Raw genomic sequence first — 20,445 nt, 5'->3', positions numbered from 1 at the left:
TGTTAGCTCAATCAAGACAAACAAAGCATTTAGTTATTGAGACAGTCATATAAATTTGAACACTGGCAATGAATCCTAAAGATCAAGTTAAAAAACAAAAACATGCATGCCATATTTCATGTAAATCCAAATTTCACCAACCGGATTTTTAAAACAGACTTTAAATTATACTTTTGTAATTTGCAGAATAGATTTCTGTATTGCTCGTCTTTCTGTTGTTTCTTAAAGTACTATGGCGCCACTGCATCTAATTCAGATTTAGTCTCTAAAATGCTGTTAAAGAAGCGAGCTCGCCGATCTTAAAATCTCTTCACTGGCAAACTGTCCATTTTAGAATAGATTAGTGACGCTTTCACCATTCTTAATGGTTTTAGTTCAACATATTTGAAAGAAGTCATCCAGCAACTCAAAGCCCCTCTGATCTTCAGGAAAAAAGTCTTTTGTTGGTACATATGAGCGCTAGAACACAAGATGAAGCATCTTTCTCCTGTTTGCAGCCATCAGCTGTGGAAGAGCCGTCCTGAAGACAAGAGGGCAGCCGAGAGATTGGCTGTTTTAAAAAAACTAACTAAGAATGCATCTATTTGGTTTGGCTGTTAAAGTTTATATTTATGCATAAGCTCTTATAGTTTACCATAGTTTTTTTATTTTAATTCTTTAAACTTTTGTATCTACTTGTATTTACTGTTTTAATACTGCTTAAGTTATTAATAATGATTATTAATATATTCATTGTGACACCTGTATTCATTCTTGAAAAATAAATAATATTTTCCTTCTGCATTTTATTTATGTTTCTGAATGTTCACTACATTCAGAAACATGCAGTGTTTCTTTAACTTTATCCTTTATAGATGTTATACATTTTTCTCCTTTAAAGATGTTCATATAAATGCAAGGTTTCCTTGCAAATCTACATGATTGTATTTCTACAGTTTCTGATCATCTTCATTGGTTGATTATCTCACTTTTAAAATTCACAATTTTACAGTCAGTATAATTATTTGTTTTGCGTGATTTGATCTTTTTTGATATGGGCCTCTTCAGAGGGTAAAAGTCTGTCCTATTTCTAACCTCTATGAAGCTCTTTGTGCTTCACCTGACTGTATGAAAACGGCTCTATAAATAAAGTTTGTTTTGCTTGACATCTTGCATTTGCATTTGTCGGATTATTGATGAATACAACCTCTTCCTCACAGCCACAGTCACTGGTCTAGATGTCCTTCTAATTTACATCTATGGAAATAGAAATAAAAAAAATCCTATCTCCTCCTTTCTGACTTATCCAAGTCAAATTATATGAAACTTAAATGCATTTCCTGCAGTCAAAGGCAGCTGTGCACAGAAATGTGATCACAAAGGTTTTAAGGCCACAAACTTCCCACCTTCAGCATTGTGATTTTCTCTTTATGAAGTTGAGAAATTCAGTGAAACTTGAAAGGGAAAACAAGGTTAAGCTGAAACAAGCCGCTGATCTGTGTTACTTTTATCTTCCTGACAGGATGAATATAGGTATAGGACTGCATCATCCTTTGAAAATATTTTTTTCAGGATTTATCCTGGTTTATTATAACATATTACATTAAATGTAAGGACCAAAAATGATTATATAAGGCGTGTGTTCTACTGACAAATATTTTTACAATTGTAGTAAAAAAAAAAAAAAAGTGTATTCATAGAATTAAAAAATGACACATCTTTTTGAAATTGTTATATATTTCCATACATATTTTTGCTGCTAGGCAAAAACTAAGTTTAATCCTTTGCTAATAGTACGTCGTTTCGTTTCTTTATTTCTTTGTAATAGGCTCATGAGGAATTAAATCTCTACAAAAAGGTGTGTTTAGTCAAATAACACGGGAAGTTACAGTTTAGTCTAGTTGAGAGCAATACAAATAACGACATCTGTGTTTATTATTGTAAGATGTCGACGCGCTTCCTAAAGGTGCTCTCTCACCAGCCCTTTGTATGCTCCTGCGCTCTTATTAAATAGATATTACCTTATTTCGTTGTGAAATGAAAATAAAAGCGCAGATATGTTTTGATTATGCTCTGCTGTGTCCGCTGTCAGAGGAAATGGGAGTGGTGGGACGCACTTCCCTTGAATTCGTGGCGCAACACATACAGGAACAGTTTTCCACCAGCTGCAGAAAAAAATCCTCCCCGATCGTTTCTTGTTCATTCCGCATTTCTGGTAGCGGTGTGAAAGGGTCATTTTCGACAAAGAACACCGTGGGACGGTTTTGTTTTGATTAAGGAGTCGATTGGAAATAGTAGAAAGAGTTTTCCTAAGTTTAAATGTTCTCGTTTTTGACTTTTACTTTTCGGCACGTTTGAGCATGGCTTCTTTCCAGCTGCTTCTTTTCTTGGGATACTTTGCGACTGCGCAAGCTGCCATTGGTATGTATGTTCAGCGGCTTATTGGCAATGTAATTGTGAAAATAAAGTAAAAATCATCATTTTAATCTAATACGTTTTGTAGACCTCGACTGTTTCAACGACTATGATAATATATTTTGCCGACTGGGGGTGAAAGAGTGTTCACAATATACCTTGATCGTGGATGATATATATGAGTGAGTTTTTTTTTTGTTTTAAGATTTACAGATTAATTTTATACGGAGATTCAGAACATTGTTTATGATATTGTTTATAATTTTGTACTCTATAGCAAATACAATCGCTCTTTGGAGAAGTGTAACAGCGAACAGTGCTGCTGCTGCTCTACGACATTTGATCCCATCTCTGGAGTTTATTCTGTAAAAGTCTTCGAAGGAGTCAACGAAGTGCATTCAAAAACTTTCAATGTCCTGAAGAGCTGTACGTAGAGATTCTCAACGCTTTAAAACGCTGCCATATGTAGACTAGGAGTAGTTTAGAAAAACTGAAGTCTGTTTCCCTTTTCTTTTACACAGTAAAGCCTAAAACTCCAACGATTGTGTCCGTGGATAAAACTGAAGGGATCTTTACAGTCTACTGGAAGACACACATGAGTGTGTTACTTGATAAACCGACCGCTGAAGTAACTATCTCCAAAATTGGAACCCAGTGGAAGGTAAGACCAAATATCCTAGTACTCATCACCAAGTCCATTGGGCTTGGTTTTTAATTGTATCTTTTGTGTTATTCTATGTTCTTAAACAATACCAACCACACAATACCTTGTCTTGAAATACTTTCCTTTTCATACCAGGTTTCTAGAAACATCACTCCAGCTACAGCTCATGGACTAGAGAGTTTTCAAATAAATAGTCAAGATTTGGAGCCAGATACAAATTACACGGTCAGCGTGAGGAGCTACACGCTCTACAGTCATAACTTCAGCGACATAAGCGAAGAGTTTAAATTTGAAACCTGTAAGTTTTGTCATGTTGTGATCAAATCTTAACTATTCATTCAGTAAAAACTGTTCATAGTAGAAATTTAAAGGGGAATATTTAAGAGCAAGAAGATTAAGTGCTCAAAAATAGAAAGTGACCAGACAGGTGCTTACTCAACTGTCAAAAAAACCCAACTTTTAAATTGTCAAATAATTACTTAAAAAATGTCAAATAAATCAATTTGTTACATTTAAACTTGCTATGCACATTTAAAAATATCTTATATATCCTGAGACTCAAATATCACTGATTTAAGTAAAACCTCAGAGTTGTGTACTCTGTGTGTGTGTGTGTGTGTGGGGGGGGGGGGCGGGTTCTAGTGCAGATAAATTAATCTGACCCAGAATATTTCTGAAGTCTCCTGATGAGGCGTCCCTACATGCAATGTGTTTACAGATAACTGGTGCAATAAGGAGCAAAAATGTGGTGGGGGGGAAAAAGTAAAAGATGCTTTGATATGCCTTATCCCTGCGATCGAAACTTATTATGATCAAATTTGTGCTCACTTAATGACCCCATAAACTCAGAAGTAATCTTTAGGCCTAGATGTCACTGCTGGTGAACAAACTGCGTTTCTCTCTCTAACTGACTTCTCACTTGCCACTTCTCAGCTAGCGCACCAAACTCGCTTCTCCTGTGGATCATCATTTCCCTTAGCATTTTTGGAGTCATCTTGATAGTCTCTATTTACATCTGCTTTGTAAAGTAAGTCATGTTGTTAGCAAAATATTTGCATTGTGTGCATTACAGGCTTCTGTTAGCTCAGTATTCTAACCTCTCTGTGTTTATTTATCTTTATCCATTTCTATTTTGTAGAATCAAGAAGAAGTGGTGGGACAGTTTCTCAGAACCGAAACAACTTTTTGTACCAATCAGAAATCCACAGGTGAGACCCCATTTTGGGCTGTTTTATTTCAGCTAATTAGACAAAAAACATTTGAAGTTCCAGTTCAGTTCAAATTTATTTTGTCAAGGACAGCACATTAAACAATGTTACATGTGAAAAACAGAGCAACTGTTGCTTTGTGCATAGGTTTTCTAGCCACAGACCAATTTCCAAACCCAGTTCTTGGTTGGACCTTTATTAAAAGACAGCAAAATTTAAAATTAAAAATTCCTGTCACACAAACGCACAGACACCTATGCTGATTTTCTGTATGAACAAGAAAAACATGTAAACGTATATTTGAGAAAGCTAATTCTCCACAACAAAGTAGGTTAGTATACATCAGTGTTCACACATTTGTTTTTGTTTTAGACATTGTTTCAGCTGAGAACTTGAAACTCTATGATCTGTTTCCACTTTTATTACTGGAGGGAAACCGTTCCAAATATGAGAAACTCTGAATGAGACAAAACATTGACCAAATGATGTCATGTATCTGCAAAGTTTTAAAAAAATATTCTACTCACTAGCTTTGCAACAACAGCATTGATAAATTTAAATGTCATTTAAAAAAAAAGGAAAATAGATAAAATTGTCAAAGCTTAGAAGACTATTTTGCCAGTATTTTACAGTGGTGCCACTTCATTGGTTTTTGGTCTAAGACTTTCTTATTGGAACAACAGTATCACAGCTTTTAAAACAGATTGAATAGTCAGTCAGTGTATGACTGACATCAAAAAGGTCTGGATGATAGAAAAAGTACTATCTTTCCTCACAGGTGCGTTTCTTCGTGTTGTGGTCAATGTTTGGCTGGTTTGAGACTTCCATGATGCTACAAACCACATTGTCATAAAACAATGACAAATAATGACAAATAAATAAATATACAATAGACAAATAAATAACATTATTAGGGATGTACTAATCATGCTAGTAATTAGTACATCCCTAATCATTCAGATTGTAGTTTTCTGAATGATCACCAATCTTTAAAAAGCCTGAACTGCTGATTCAGACTATGGTAAGTAGCACAAGATTTGTTTTTATAGACGATACTATATGGTGTTATAGCTTATAACAAACAAAATTGTTAGTGTGGTCTCAAAAGTCACTAAATATAGCGACTTGCAGCAGAGCAAAAAGGAACAGTGGCTGATTTTCAGACCTTTGCAGAGGTAGTTTAAGTCAGTGGATTAGTTTTGGTCGATCACCCAAAATTAAGGAAACTGGGTCTGATTGATTGGTGCACCCCTATGCATTACATAATCACCCTCGTAAAAACAACTATTATTTCTGCTGCCGCTAAACAAACGCTGCAGTACATTGTTTTCTGATTTAATAAATCCTTCTTGTTTCAGTTTTACAAACCTCATCACGAACCCACCTCCCCTGTCTGGGTTAAGAGCCTCCCTTCAAGGGACGACGACCAAATGTACGTACTGCAAATTTGCTGATATTTTTGTCTGTGTGGGATTACATCGGCAGTTTGAATAACTCTTTCTCTATGTTCAGGCTGCCAATTAAACAGAGAGAAGATGGCAGTGTGAGTGGCAACAGCAGTGGAGGCTCTTCAGATCTTTGTTATGGTCAGACGGAGCCTCTTGAGCCAAAGGACGACATTTCTGATACTATAAATAAAGCTGTATTGGAATGCCTATCAAAACACTTTACTTTCTCTGGTCCACCTCCTGGTCCCCAAGATAAAATGGTGCCTCTTTTCACATCAAAAAAGCCGAGTTCTGTATCCTCTGGGATTGTCAATCGTAGCTATTTTATGTCTCTTTCCAAGTCCCTAGATCAGTCGAAGGAGGACAGTTCTACAGTAGAATTCCCAGACAACTCAATAAATTCCTGCAAAAGCGACACTGTGGACTGTCCTGACCAACAGATACCTGCTGGTCTGTTATCGGCACAGAAAGATATTTCATCTGTCGTGCAGGTAGACATGTCATATCAGCAATTTAAAGCAGATGCCAACCAAACCCCTCTTTCAGAAAACAGCAGCTTATCCTCCACTTTCAGTGGCACCACTACAGCCACCTCGTCTGGGTTTGACTCCAGTAATGCGTCCAGCTTCAAGAGATTTGATGAAGCGAACCCCGACTTCTTAAAAATGCTGTTGTCAAGCAGTCTGCCTTCGGGGACACGCCACTGTCCTGTAGTTGCAGACGACTACAAGCCATTTCCAAACAAAGTGGAGCAGCCAGGTGTTCTGCCTTCAGAAAACCAAAGCATTGACCATCAAGGTTTGAATGTGATTCAAGGCGAGAAAGTCCTCCAGACGCCTCAACCGTGCTTTATTCCAGATTTGAAAAAATGGAATGGTCCAAGTCCTTCTGTGCTGCAGATACCACACTTAACCTTACTGTCTTCTGACAAGTCTGCCCCAGTAATTATAGTTGGTGGCTATAAATGTGTTTAGTTCACCAGCTCTGGCTTAAGGCTTTGTATGGCAAAATGTGGAAGCTTCAGGAAACCTTCTCAACTTTAAGAACCAGTTTGTAGCAATGCCAGCTGTTGGGTCTGTTTCATGTCATTTGTAGAGCGGGTGACATTGGTCAAGTTGTTTTCAAGCATAGCTGTTTATTTTCTTCTTTTTTAAGATTTCATGTCCTATTAAACAGCATCATCAGGGTTTCATTGTATTTTACATGAATGAGAATAAAATAAGTTGACTAATAAGTTTACTAAAAACTACAAAAACAAGTTGAACATGCTTACACATTTAGCTACGTATTATCTAATGTGATGGAGATTTTATTTCTGCTGTGTGAAATTGTTTACTTTTTTGCTTGTTTTTCACAATGTAAAATATGTAGATATCACGTGTATATATGTTCTGAACTATGAGCCAGCGGCGTCTGGAACCAACATTTCTTTTTTTGTAAATGCTTGAAGAAAGCAGAATCAAGTAATATATTGTATTTCTGTATAATTTAATGTGTTCTGTTTGTTCCTTAAATAAACTTTTTAATGTGAGTAAAACTGGGTAAAGACCAATCTATCTAAATACTGTACCTAAATACTGATTGTTTTTAAAGAAAAACAATCACTAAAACTGAGGAGTGTGACTGAAACATTCAGTTAAAACAGAGCCGGTTCTGTTCAGGGTTAAGAAATTACTTCCTTATTGCACTTCTCTGGAGCTGGTGACTCATTTCCACAGAAGTATGCATCACGATTACTGAGCATGTTTTACGACAACAAATGGAGAAGAAAAGATGCTCAATGATAAGAATAAAGAGCATTATAGTGTAGTGGGCAACAGTGAAACCAAAACAGCACTAACAAGTAAGGATTTGATTGTGCAGTAAATGTAACAGTAAAAATGCTTTTGAAAAGCACAAATAATAAATCCTTATTTGCATGGTAGTTTGCCAACAGTGGTGTTTTCAAAGTATTTTAAGATGTAAAAATACAACTGCTATAAAGTGCAATTAGTTAACAGCAACCATAAACAGATTTTTTTTTACAAATATTAGCAAAAATATATACTTTGTTTTATTAAAAAATGACAATATTTGTTTTGTTTTGTAACAGTCAACACCTCAAAATGTCTCCGTAAAAGCTCTCCACAGCTTTGAACCATGACAACAAACTATTTCTTCCTCATTCTCCTCATCACCAGCATATTACCATTGTACTGTCAAAACACATAAAAATGAATACAAACAATCAAAAATTAAGTAAATCTTAAGCTCAAATCCAAAATTGCAACCAATGGGAGTATTCTTGATTGTTGGATTAATGTGCTGTCCTTGGTGTGTATTTAAATTGAGTATTTGAAGCTGGCTGAGTATTTCTTTGGTATGTATTCACACACAAATGTAATTGCAATAAACTAGACCAGACGTAACAAATTCCTATAATAGTTTTAGCTTTTTAAAACACATAAACCATGTTGTTATTGCAACATGGTTTATGTGTTTTAAAAACCAACACATAATGTTGTTGATGTATGGTATGTTACCATACATCAGCAGGTAACAACATGCTGATGTATGGTTAAAACTAAGGTCAATGTCAAAAGTGTCTCAAGTTTCTGATCTTCAAATATAATAATGTTGTTCTTTTGCATCTAATGTCAAACAACAAGAATCTCAGTTTCTGTCTTTAACTGTAAAAGTGCTGAGACATTGGTGTGTTTCAGTCATCTATTCCAGTAGGCAAATACCTTTCAGTTCTGATAACATATGGAGATAGAGATAAATATATATGTCACAATGTTAGTTTATTACATTTGCCAGAAAAAATATATGGAATATAAAAGAGCTATGGGTCAATTGCCCTGCCTCTATGAAATAGAAAACACTATGAAGAGCAACAAAATATAGTAATTTGAGAATGATTTCAAGCGATTTAATGTGGTGTCAGAAAGCTCAAACTGGTTTCATAACTTGTTCTGTAAGATAACAGGGGCAACGGTGCAGAAACCGCCACTTTCAGTCGTTCGACTGCATGAGAATAGAAAGTTTGCAAAATATTGATTCGTCCTTAATGGAAGCACTTCCAGAAGCACTTTTCTATGCTGTAAAGGCAGATAAACCTCTTGATGGAGATTGTTTTTATTAGGCCTGAGCAGCGACAGCGCTGCGAAGGCCTATTGTTTTCATACAGTTTATTAATATTATTATTATTATTATTATTATTATTATTATTATTATTACGATTCTTCTTTTTGGGGTCTTTATCATATTCAAAAAACTCAACAAACTTGGCGGACGCATACAGCCTGTGTAAAATTTAAGTATTTTATACTTTTTTATATTAACCCTAACCCTCCGCATTGACCTTACTTCATCGTAGAGACAAGAGCTCCCCAAGACGCACAGAAAATACAATTAATGTCATAGTGCAACTCAAACAGGAAGTCGGCCATTTAGGATTGAAGTTCCGATTTTGACCCCATTTTGGCCGTTTACAGCATTTGATCAAACTCCTCCTAGGGATTTCAAATGATCAGCTTCCAACTTGGTCAGATTGTTCATAAGGCATGGCCGATTAAACGTTATCAAAGTTTTGCGCATGATGAAGGGGGGTTGCCTGGGGTCAAAGTTCGCTTACTTGCCATGAAGCACGAAACTGTTGTATCTCCTACACAAAAACTCACAAAGGCACCAAACTTTCAGTGATTGAGCAACACCGGGCGTCCTACGATACCCAAAGGTCAAATGATGACATCACTTAAGCCACGCACGCCGTTGCCATACGTTTGCCTCTAAACTCCACATTTTCGAGCCGGGCTGCACCAAACTTGGCATGAGTGATTCTGGTTGGATGCCTGACGATCCTATATCGTCATAGTCTGACGTCATCTAATCCCCGCCCCTCAGAACAAGAAGTGCTTTTTTTTCTTGGAAAGCTCCATCTCTTGACCTAATCAAGATGATTCTGTGTTGGATGACAAATAACAAATTGGTCTCACTTGCTTTAAAGTGCCAAGAGTTTTTCGTGGAGGGTGTGGCCATGGCGGCGCGGCGAAGTGGCAGGTAAAGCCGTTGCCTTACGTTTGGCTCTAAATTCCACAGTTTCGAGCCGAGCTGCACCAAATTCACTGGGATGCATCCTTATCCATCCCCAAACAGGAATCCATAACAGTCATTATTGGGCGTGGCCAAATTTCTCAACAGCGTACCCTAGAATTTTTAAATGATCAGCCCCAAGCCATGTTCAACCCAGAATTATGAAACATGGCACACATATGTATCTTGTCAGGACGAACAAAAAAGTTTCTTGGAGCCATGGTCCAAACCCAATAGGAAGTCGGCCATTTTGGATCAAAGCCACCATTTCTTCTTTTTTATACAAGTCGTATCTGATCTAACTCTTCCTACAGCTATTGGGATACAGACTTCAGAATCACTCAGGAGAGTCTTCAGGCATGGAAAGTCAGAAGTTACCACAGGATTTTTTGTACATCAAAGCATGTGGGTGTGACTAAGTGTCAAACTTTGACTATTCGCCATGAAACATCAAGGTTTAATAATGTCCACATGCAAGGTCACAGCTTTCATATGTCTCACTACAAACCAATCCTGATCACATTGTCATGTTCAATTGATAACATCACCTTAACCCCACCCACTTCCGACAGGAAGTCACCTGTTTTTCCTACTGTCTTTCTTACTTTTACTTTATGTTTCATATGGGTTTAATCCTGTGCCAACTGACATAAAATGACATGATGATGAACTATGTCAAACCTCGCTGCTGGCTGAACTGTGTGGGCGTGGACAAATCAAATGGCAAATATCAGTCCCTCGCCATATGCATATGATCGTCTCTAAATCACACATGGATCATCCGATTTGCGACAAACTGGATATGTAAGAAACTTTGATCACCTCTAAAGAGCCCAATAGCATTATATCAAATATAGTTTGACTCCACTGCGCCCCCTTCTCCCAAAACCTTAAACAACATCAAAGCAGCCCATGAAATACAGAACATTGCATCCATCCAGGCCATGTTAACATAATAATTATGTAAATATACAAGTCTGCAAGTTTGTCTATTTTGCCTTGATTAAGATTTAGACCAGAATTTGAAGAACTGTCATAATAACATAAAGGGCAACACGTCTTTGTATTCATACTACACTGATAAATCATTTATACTATGTAATATCTTGTCTCATATGTGTTTTGGAACATAGTTCAGCAATCTCCTCTAGAATACCATGAACAGTGTGGATACACTTCTTGTGTTTCTAATTTATTCTGTAGCACTGTTGCAGGCTCACGTGACATGCCTGCCGTGAATCATGTTTGTTCTGCTTCCATCTGGTGTTCTTTGTGTGCACACACTGTTGTACTTCAGGTGCAGTAAATTCTCTTAACTCTGGCTTTCACACCTGAAAACCTATGACACACTCATGAGAAAAAAAAAAAAAATCAAATTCCAACTAATTTAAAAAGTGGCAGCAGGACTTCATTAGTATCATTTTATTCTTATCATTTCAAAATGTCACATCAATCATAGCCTATTTAAATACATTAACACAATCCTAAACCCATCCAACCACTCCATACAACTTCAAAAGAAAAGAAAACCAGTGTGATTTCCTATAAGAGGAGGAGCCCATTTTTGAGGAAACTTAACTGGAGGAGGAGCTGAATCAAGTTTACATGAGTGAGGAGCTGGATGAAAATTACCTGTGATTGGAAGATTCTGATAGAGTAGGACGGTTGTTCCAGTAGAACTTGATTTGATCACCCCACATCATTTCTTTTTATTTTACTACTTGGACTCCCATGTCTCTTGTGACACCTATTTCCAAACCACCTTTCTGCACACTTGAAGCGCTGACCTGCAGTATGCAGCAACCGGTAAGGCAGAGACTGAGACCTTGGCTGGAGGAACAGATTCAGTCCGGGAAGTATCCAGGTGTCAGCTGGCTGGACCAGGTATGTTCCTATATCTCACTCTAACACTCCTTCCTTGCACCTGCACAGACATGTACATGCACACCTGGGTTCATGTTGCTTCCTGTGGGAGAAATCAAATTTTTTAACCAAAACGTAAAGTTAAGTAACTTGACGACTAAAATGTGACTTCATCTCGTCCGACAGTCAGCTTGCATCTTCCAGATTCCATGGAAACACGCAGCTCGCCATGGTTGGAGCATTGACCGGGATGCTACGCTCTTCAGGAGTTGGGCTATGCACACAGGTAAGACCCACAAACTCTCAAAATTGCTTCTACTCTACCTCCTGGGTCTTCCTGTTCATGTCAGTGAACCACAGGTTCTCCACCTGCCTCCTCTTCTACTCGCTCATTTAAGATCAGATTTAGCATCACAGTGAGTGGAAGGTCATGATAGATAATGTCAATGTTCTTTGATGTAACCTATTGCAACAAGTTGGGTTACTGTTGTTGAAGCTGTATGAACTATAATTTCACAATCTAATGTTGCTAGTTAAGAAAACAATAATACTTACAATCCCTAATATTTTTAAATATAATGCTCAATTATTGCACAGGGCTGTAAATAAATGTTTCTGATTCAAGCTCAGAGTTTTTGAGTGTTTTAAATGATGCTGAATCTATGTATTTTCTTCTAAATTTGAACCAAAGCGCAAAATATTACCTGGACTTCGTTTTTATTGTGCAACTGATAATACATTGTGCGTTTTACTGCTTCATTGGAGCAGCACAACAGTAAGATCCAACAAAAAAAACAAGGTTTTCTGTAAGTGGAATCAAACTATAAAACAGATTGAATGTAGAATCAAAACAATATCCAAACACCGACTAGTTTAAAAATAAATACAAAACTATAACACTCACAATGTACAGGGACGAAGCGGATAACAAATCTATGTAGTACGCTACAGAGTTTTCTTTATTTATTTTTGTTTTGTGTTACATTAATGTTGCTAATAGTTTCATTGTTATTTTTCTTATCATTGTTAGTGGAAGAAGTAATACTAATCGTATTTATTTATCTAATTTTTTTGCGTAACGAAGACCAGATATTAAACTTCTTGTCTGTTTACGTATTTAATTTTATATCAAAATTGGCTTATTGTTATTATTATTATTATTAGAAATAATAGCAGCAGTATTTATATGTGTCTGTAAATTTGCTTTTACATGTTATGAGATTTAGTTTGTAATCACTTTGTTTTTACATATGTTTTTTATATAATATTTATTGGTTGGTCCTTTAGCACTGAAATACAACATGCATGTAGATATCAAACATTTCTGATAATTACTGAGTTAGTAGATTGTATATTTAATTAAATTGAGGTAAGAGATAGAAATAAATAGGCTTTTACTTCTTCCCGCTCCATTGGGTAAATATGACAAGCTTATTATATAGTTCTTGGTTATATATGCACAGGTTTCCCTTCTCTTGTCCTAGACATTACTTGGGTTTTTTTGTTTGTTTGTTGGGTTTTTTTGCTTATTTGCTTTTTAAGCCTGTTTTAGTTCTATTAATAAATAGAAACACAAACAGCATTCAAAAAGTTTGTAACTGTTAAAATATTGGTGAATAAAAAGACATAGATAGGTTTCCATCAGGAAACACAATAGAAGCTAAAATAGAAGTTGAGAATAACTATATTCTATGTAAGAGCGTACCTCTCTGAAGGTCCAGGTACAGAATCATTCATCTCAACATTTCAAATTTTTATTGTCCTGGAGATCGATTCAGATTGTTTCTTTTTTCATACCTAGATATCTCCAAATGGTTGGGCATCAAAAGAAAGAAAATCAGTCACTTTGTTAAAAAAAGAAGTGTACACCCCCCACCCTCCAAAAGCTAAAAAGTAGTAAAAGGTGTTTGTATTCAGGATTATCTTTCCCTGTTGACCGTTTCTCTTTGATTTGATTTCCACTGAAGAGTCGCTGTATCGCTCAGTTTTTCTTGATCAACCACATTCCAGTCATAAATCCCTTTTCCAGATAACTGATGAGAGCTGCATAGAGACCCAAAATAAACAACCGACGCAAATAATTATGGCTAGCTATCTTTGAAAACAACTAGGCACTTGTCCCTTGTTTAGATCTCAGTGCAATCCATCCAAGACCCCTTTGAGAGTTCAGAGCCAACATGAGTATACAGCCAAGAAAAATACTTTCAGCTTACAGAACTATTGCTGCATACAAAAAGCAGAGAAAAAATCTGTAAATCAGATTTTTTTCCCCTTGTAATCTATAAAATGTCATGCTCTGTCAACGAGGTTGATTCTCACTCTGCCTTTCTTATAAGATCACACATACACAGACGTGTAAATCTAAGTACATTTTCTTTCTTTTTGTCTTGGGAAAATCTTTTTTTTTTGGATCTGCATCACGTCACATCATGGGAAAGCTGCAGTTCACTTGCAGTGAGGGTGAAAGGTGATCATATTGCTGTCAAAGTACATCTTTAATGGTTTTCATGAGAATGTAGACTGAAGACATTAACAGTAGCTTCTGAAAGAACTCAAATTTGTTGACGTTGCAATGTAAGAAGTATCTCAATTATTTACCTGAGTCTGATGATCACAGCGATTATTTTCCTAAGCCTTGTAATTAAGGTCTAAGTTGAGACTCCGAGTCAAACCATACAGCGGTGCTAAATTTGAGAAAGGACTCGTCTCACCTTTGTACTCACTTTACAAGATAGATGGTCTGCCAGCTGATGACATTTGATATTTTCAGGGAAATATATGCTGTGCTAAAGTGTTCCTGCTCCATTTAAAAGTAGAAATACTTGCTTTTTTTACAAAGGTGCAGCCTCGTTTCTGACACATATACTGCAAGTACCACAGTGGGTATCCATATTTTCCTAAATATGGTTGAAGTCTTTTCAGACTGGGCACACATTCACTGTTGTTCATATTTGGAGGTATGTTCAAAGCATATTTAACTGGCAGGCCATTGGAGGTTTTTCCTGCTTGAGCTGAAGGCATTCTCAATCCTTGCATTTTTTTTATTGTTTGCATCTACAAGTTCCTTTCAAGGAAACAAATAATTAATAGAAAATTTCCAAGGAAGGCCAACGTCGCTGAAATGTTCTGTTACGTTCAACCGTAGCGCTAGTGAATGTTTTTTATGTGCCGCAGATTCAGTCTCTGTACATTCGGTTTCACATTTTTAGTTTTACTCGTCTTTTCCCTCTTGTGAGTAAGACCCATTAGTCAGGATGATTATATGTATAATATATATTTCTTTGTGAAATTATGCTTCCTTAAAAATATTTAAATTATTCACCATGTTAACAGTGTCAGGCTGCACATTCATTAATATTTAAAATTAAATAAAATTGAATTAAGTAAGAAATAAAATAAAGTTTATTTTTTTAATACTCTGGATAGATATAAATCACAAACTGCTGTAAAACAAGAAAAAAAAGAACATGCTTAAAATATTGAATTAACAAAATTACTAGAACAAAAATGAAAAATAAACATATCCAATTAAATAAAACAAAAGTTGCAGAGCTTTTCTTTACTTGTTTATATAAAAACATATTCAGCTGCTTAAAAAAAAAGCCTCAGTCATATGTTTAAAAAAATAACATTTTCAAAATTCTATAAACAACGCTACTGCCTCAAAAGGTGGAGCCTCCAGGATGAGCGGGACGATGAAAACCCTTTGACCTGGAAATGGAGGCGCCAAGTATTAAAAATAAAATCAAAACTAAGACTAACTGGTCGACAGCCTGGAGAACTCAAAGCTGAAGTGATGTGAGCTCTTTTATTTGCACCGGATAATATCACAGAACCTAACGGTCTGAAGTTGATCTAAAACTGATTTGATAAAATAGCTAAATCTATTACAGTAATCTAGGAGAGTCTAATCATCTCCACATTTCACACTCACTGTCTCAGTTCAGAAATATTTCTTAAACAATAAAAGAGATTTTATATCAGCTTCTTTGAATGATACTCAAGCGGCGTTGAACTGTTCAAAATCAACACCCAGATTTCCGTTGCTCAGTTGTATAGAAGATGTCATAAAACTGAAATATATGCTTATTAAAGTGTAATCAGGGAGAACATCATAATGTCTGTCTGTGTTTACCAAGAGAAATTTGGCACTTTACAATTTTGTAATTTGTACTACAGTCAATTAAACTAGACAGTTAATCAAGCTTTAGAAAGTACACCTGGTCCTTCGTCTGAGATCATAAAGAACGGTGACTAGCACACACCCTTGAGGAGCCGACAATACAGAGCTGCCATTTCAGTTTGAACCTGATTTATAAACACACAAAATGTACAAAGACAGCAGTTTGAACAACCAATCAGTAATCCTACTAAAGCTTTTCGGTCTATTACTACTATACTCAAAAGTGCCAGAGATGGAGGAGAGGTCTAAACCTTTGATTTATTAGATCAAAATGTTATTAATTTTGATCAAAATGTTATTAATTTTGATCTAATAAAACAAAATTATGAACTCTCATTTCTCTGCTAACTGGAGACTGTGAAATGAGATCTCTGAAAACAACATGGAGGCATATTAATCGTTATTCGTTCATATTTATATCTATTAATGCTAAGGTCCACAAAGCAGTGCAGACTATTTTCATTATAGAAATATTTTTATTTCTAACTGCCAATGCCGTGTCAAATAAATCAAAGCCTGAGGAGAGGTGGTTACACTTAGTCCATAAATTATTCATGAAGCTGCCAGATTCTTATTTAAAATGTATCTCATTCAAGTAAGAAGTGTGTTTCTGATAAGAAGTGAGACAAATATCTCCTAAAACATATTGAAAATATTTAAAAGGATGATTAGATTCAAAATTAACACATTTTTCTGTTTTTATTTTTATCAATAACTAAATAAAAAGAAAAACATTGTAGTATTACAACAATCAAACCTTTTCTTCTCATTTGCAACCAAATTTTTCCAGATGTCTGTCTTGTTGTGTATAAACATTGATCTTTGGTGATAAATGATAATGTTGATCAAATTAAAGCATTACTTCAAAGCTAAATCTGACAGGGAAATGAATAACTAATTTGCTTTAAAGGCATGCATGATGTTTTTGTGTCATTCCATAAAATGACACATAAAAGTAACACCTAATGAGTAACTACCCGGAAAGACAGACATTAATAGAGGATTGCAGGTGTGCGGCAAACCTCTTCCTGTACGTATAATTGCTTCCTCATAGTAATTATACATTCAAGGTGTGTAATACAGTTTCTACAGAAACTGATCACTATGGAGCTATGCTGTTGTTTACCCACCCCATGGATAGCACAAGTAGCACAAATCCCTTTAAGTCAGTTTCCATAGGATGATGCTGACCTCACTTCTTAGGTTTCCTGTGCAGCTGACCAGCTGGATCTTAGCAAAAGAATGCATCTTAATACTTATGAACAGACAAAAATGTAATTTTCTTGATTTGTTTATTTATGAGTTAAGGTATTCACATTGGTTTTGACAATAATTTGAGGGATGAATCAGTGTTTTGCAGAAACGTAGTCATCTATGGGTACTAAAAGCTCCCCTCACTAATGTTTACCTCTATCTTCATTTGTTTCAGGAAAGTACCGTCCAGGCAGAGACAAGCCAGATCCCAAGACATGGAAAGCAAATTTCCGGTGTGCCTTGAATTCCCTACCGGACATCTGTGAACTGCGGGAGCACAGCAGGAAGCGAGGCAGCAACGCCTACAGAGTCTACAGGATGCTGCCCAGCTCTCAAACACGCAGACGAAGGAGAAGTAAGCAACTTAAATTGCTACACCCTTTTCATTTCTTAAAAGTTATTCTTACCCGCCTCTCAATTCAATCCTGCTCTCCTCTATACATCAGCAGGACTGTTCCACAGGCCGCAGGAGAGGCCGAGAGATTTGGAAAACTCCAGAAGTGATGACACATACACCTCACAGCAAACCTGGCAGCCTATAACAGCACTACCTGTTACAGACCCACCACATAAGGTGGAGACCTGTGTACAACACAGCTTTAACAGCCCTGAAGTACAAGGTAAGTTATATCTCTGTTTGGAGTGCCTTGTCTTTCCTAGATTGAAGGATGCAAAGTCTCTCCAGTTCAAGAAGATTCATAAATATTGTTTCGTTTCAGGAATGTGGGAATCCAAACCTGTGGATCAGGAACCAAGTGAGGCTGTCTGTAAGGTAAGCACTAATTTTTCTGACAGAAATGGAACAAAAAAATGATGAAGTAGCAACAGTTGCCTGAAAAAGCTACTATAAATCCGGGATCCATATCATTATATATTTTTCCCCTGTACGTTTTTTGTCTTTTTTATCTGAGTGAGTGTTTTGTCTCTTGTAGCTAATGGACCATTTAGGCAGCACTGACCTCTGGAACCAGACATGGGAGCAGAGAGGATGGAGGACACACACTCAGTGGGAACAACCGCAATGTACTACACTTGTTTTTTTTTCTTTTGACCTCAGTTTCTTTCTGTTCATAAAATTTGATTATTATACAAAGTGTCATTGATTCATAAATTTGATTATATTATGCTATATGCTATTAATTAATAATAACTCTACAATAAAATAAAATTAATTAACCATCTGCTATTAAAAATCTATAATTTTATTTCATAATTCCAAACAGCAAGTGTATTGTGAGTAATAATCACTTTTAGAGCTACTGAAACAAACAACCAAGCACATTCTCACATTTAATTACTGTCTTTTTTAAGATTCACAAATTAGTAGCTAATAATTTTGTACTTTGACTGTGTTCAAACCTGAGAAAACCAGCAATGGGTCAGAAGGAATAAGTTTTTTTAAAAAAAGTCAAAAAGAAATACTTCAAATCTCATTTAAGATACTTCTGATCACGTTTAATCAAATATTACATTATCTTGTTTTCTAAACTATAAGATAACTATTTAAAGGAAAGATGCCATTACTCTGTTGCTCCCATGTTTTGCATTTGTCAATCTTGCAAAAAACTAATTTGTTCTTAAAGAGTTTTGTGTTTTGAACAGAAGTTTTGTGTTTTGATGCATAAGAAACAACTAAAATTTAAAGAAATATAAATTCATGAAGCAAAATATGATTGCATTGTTTAAAGGCAATTTTGCATTTTACTTTCATTTTGAGATCCTGATTCTGTTTAGGAAAATACAAGCTCATCTTTCATTAAGCCTGATGTCCTTATTCAGTGCAACCGTATTGATGAGTTTAACTGAATCAAATCCCTTTAATTGTCCATGTCAACACTCTGATTTTAATATTGTGAACTCCTCAGGTGCTGGTGAGGAGAACCCGTATCCTCTACAGACGGAGGACTACAGTGATCTGTTTGGCCCAAACTACATCAAAGAACTCTCAGACTGGTCCACACATCAGCAAACACTGATGCTGTAGCTGTTTGTCTTCTCTTTTTGTTCTGTATTTATCATGCATTTGTTTAAATGACAATTTCCTTTATATACTTCTGGTTGTTTCCTTGTTTCTGTTGAGCCGACTGCAGAATGAGTAACCTGAATGAAATAAAGCTGGGGAGCAACAGACGTTATTGCTGTGTCAATCAGCCTGCGTGCTGGGAACGCTGGAATGAGAGGATCTGGTTCCAAGCCAAGCTTTAGTGCTGCTGTCATCATTTGTGTTCACTCTGGTTCAATGACTCAGACTCATTAAAAAGACTCCAACTGCACAGCAGAGCTTTCAGAGTAAACAGCTCAGATTTCACCCAAGCGCAGGATTTGGTATTGATCTCCTGTCTATTTTTTACGGTCTCTGGATGTTTTTACTAATAACAATTAGGTCAGAGCAAGAAAATGAAACAAGAAACATAATAATGTGTGTGTTTGTGTTTTTAAGCTCAATTCATAATTTACTCTCATTTCTTTTTACAAAGAAAATTGAGTTCAGCCTCATTTTGTTATGCATGGCATAAAAAAATGTGATTCTTTGTCTTTGTGAGTTTTTTTGTTATTGTTGCTGGTTTTGAAGAATTGTCTGATTTTGTTTTTTTTATGTCAATTTGACCACCAGTTTTATGCCTTTACTGTGAATTATGAATGAAAAATTAAACATGGTTTGTGCATAATTTTGACTGCTGAATTTTGCTTCACTCACATTTATTGTGTGTGGAGTTACATTGTTATACCATATATCAAGTGCTAATGTGCCTTTTCCCAATTCCTTTAACAGAGTTCTAATTTTAAGTAGACACAAGATGGTCTTTATAACATGGAGCAGCATTATAATCTACTGTCAGTCTTTTATTTTGTAGCTTCAAATGCTCTTTGCTTCTGGTGAGTTTAAGGCTTAGTCACAACAATTTATTTTCAATTGCCCCTTTAGTAACCAAAAGTTACCCTACAGTTATCCAGTAAGAAGAGCTGTCAAATCAGACATGACCTGACAGAGCCACTGGCTTCTTTCCTCAGCAGTTATGTAACTATTGAAACGTTGGCTGTTCAAATTTACAAAATATGTATCATCTCAATTAATGGGGAATATGTCAATTCTTACAAAGTTTTTGTTCAGCTATCATCAGTTTTGTAGCTCTTTATAGTTATTTTAATACTAATACTCAAAATTAAGAAAAATATGGTATATTTGGCATTCTGATAAAATTTCAGAATGGGCCTTACATGCATCACACTCTTTACAGATTAAATTAATTAGAGCTTTTCTTAAATTTTGAATGCAGGTGTTCAGCTGCTCAATGTTTCAGGACTTTTTGAGTTACATACTGTTCTTAAGCACCAAATGTTCTGGTTGTTCCATGA

General features: G+C 35.9%; 2 protein-coding genes across 4 annotated transcripts; both read left to right on the top strand.

The window, feature by feature from the left end:
* The first annotated feature begins 2,110 nt into the window (after positions 1-2,110).
* Positions 2,111-7,251, top strand: LOC114143401 (uncharacterized). The gene is made up of 9 exons (XM_028015387.1): positions 2,111-2,400; positions 2,483-2,576; positions 2,672-2,820; positions 2,916-3,055; positions 3,194-3,356; positions 3,992-4,085; positions 4,197-4,266; positions 5,625-5,698; positions 5,779-7,251. The coding sequence occupies exons 1-9, from the start codon at positions 2,340-2,342 to the stop codon at positions 6,686-6,688; spliced, it is 1,755 nt and encodes a 584-aa protein (XP_027871188.1). The 5' UTR covers positions 2,111-2,339; the 3' UTR covers positions 6,689-7,251.
* A 3,783-nt stretch (positions 7,252-11,034) lies between these two features.
* LOC114142516 (interferon regulatory factor 1-like) lies at positions 11,035-19,218 on the top strand. 3 transcript variants are annotated; one of them, XM_028013827.1, is made up of 7 exons: positions 11,035-11,672; positions 11,856-11,937; positions 17,264-17,443; positions 17,535-17,708; positions 17,808-17,860; positions 18,021-18,111; positions 18,954-19,218. In XM_028013827.1, the coding sequence occupies exons 1-7, from the start codon at positions 11,520-11,522 to the stop codon at positions 19,070-19,072; spliced, it is 852 nt and encodes a 283-aa protein (XP_027869628.1). In that variant the 5' UTR covers positions 11,035-11,519; the 3' UTR covers positions 19,073-19,218. The 3 variants fall into 3 exon arrangements, with proteins under 3 accessions (XP_027869628.1, XP_027869627.1, XP_027869626.1); XM_028013826.1 differs by having other exon boundaries at positions 11,036-11,672; positions 11,838-11,937; positions 17,538-17,708; XM_028013825.1 differs by having other exon boundaries at positions 11,041-11,672; positions 11,838-11,937.
* Positions 19,219-20,445: the final 1,227 nt, after the last annotated feature.

Source organism: Xiphophorus couchianus, chromosome 4 (assembly GCF_001444195.1).
Source record: "Xiphophorus couchianus chromosome 4, X_couchianus-1.0, whole genome shotgun sequence".
Classification (NCBI taxonomy): Eukaryota; Metazoa; Chordata; class Actinopteri; order Cyprinodontiformes; family Poeciliidae; genus Xiphophorus; species Xiphophorus couchianus.
The sequence above is the reverse complement of the archived record's forward strand: the minus strand, read 5'-3'. Positions and strand labels throughout refer to the sequence as shown.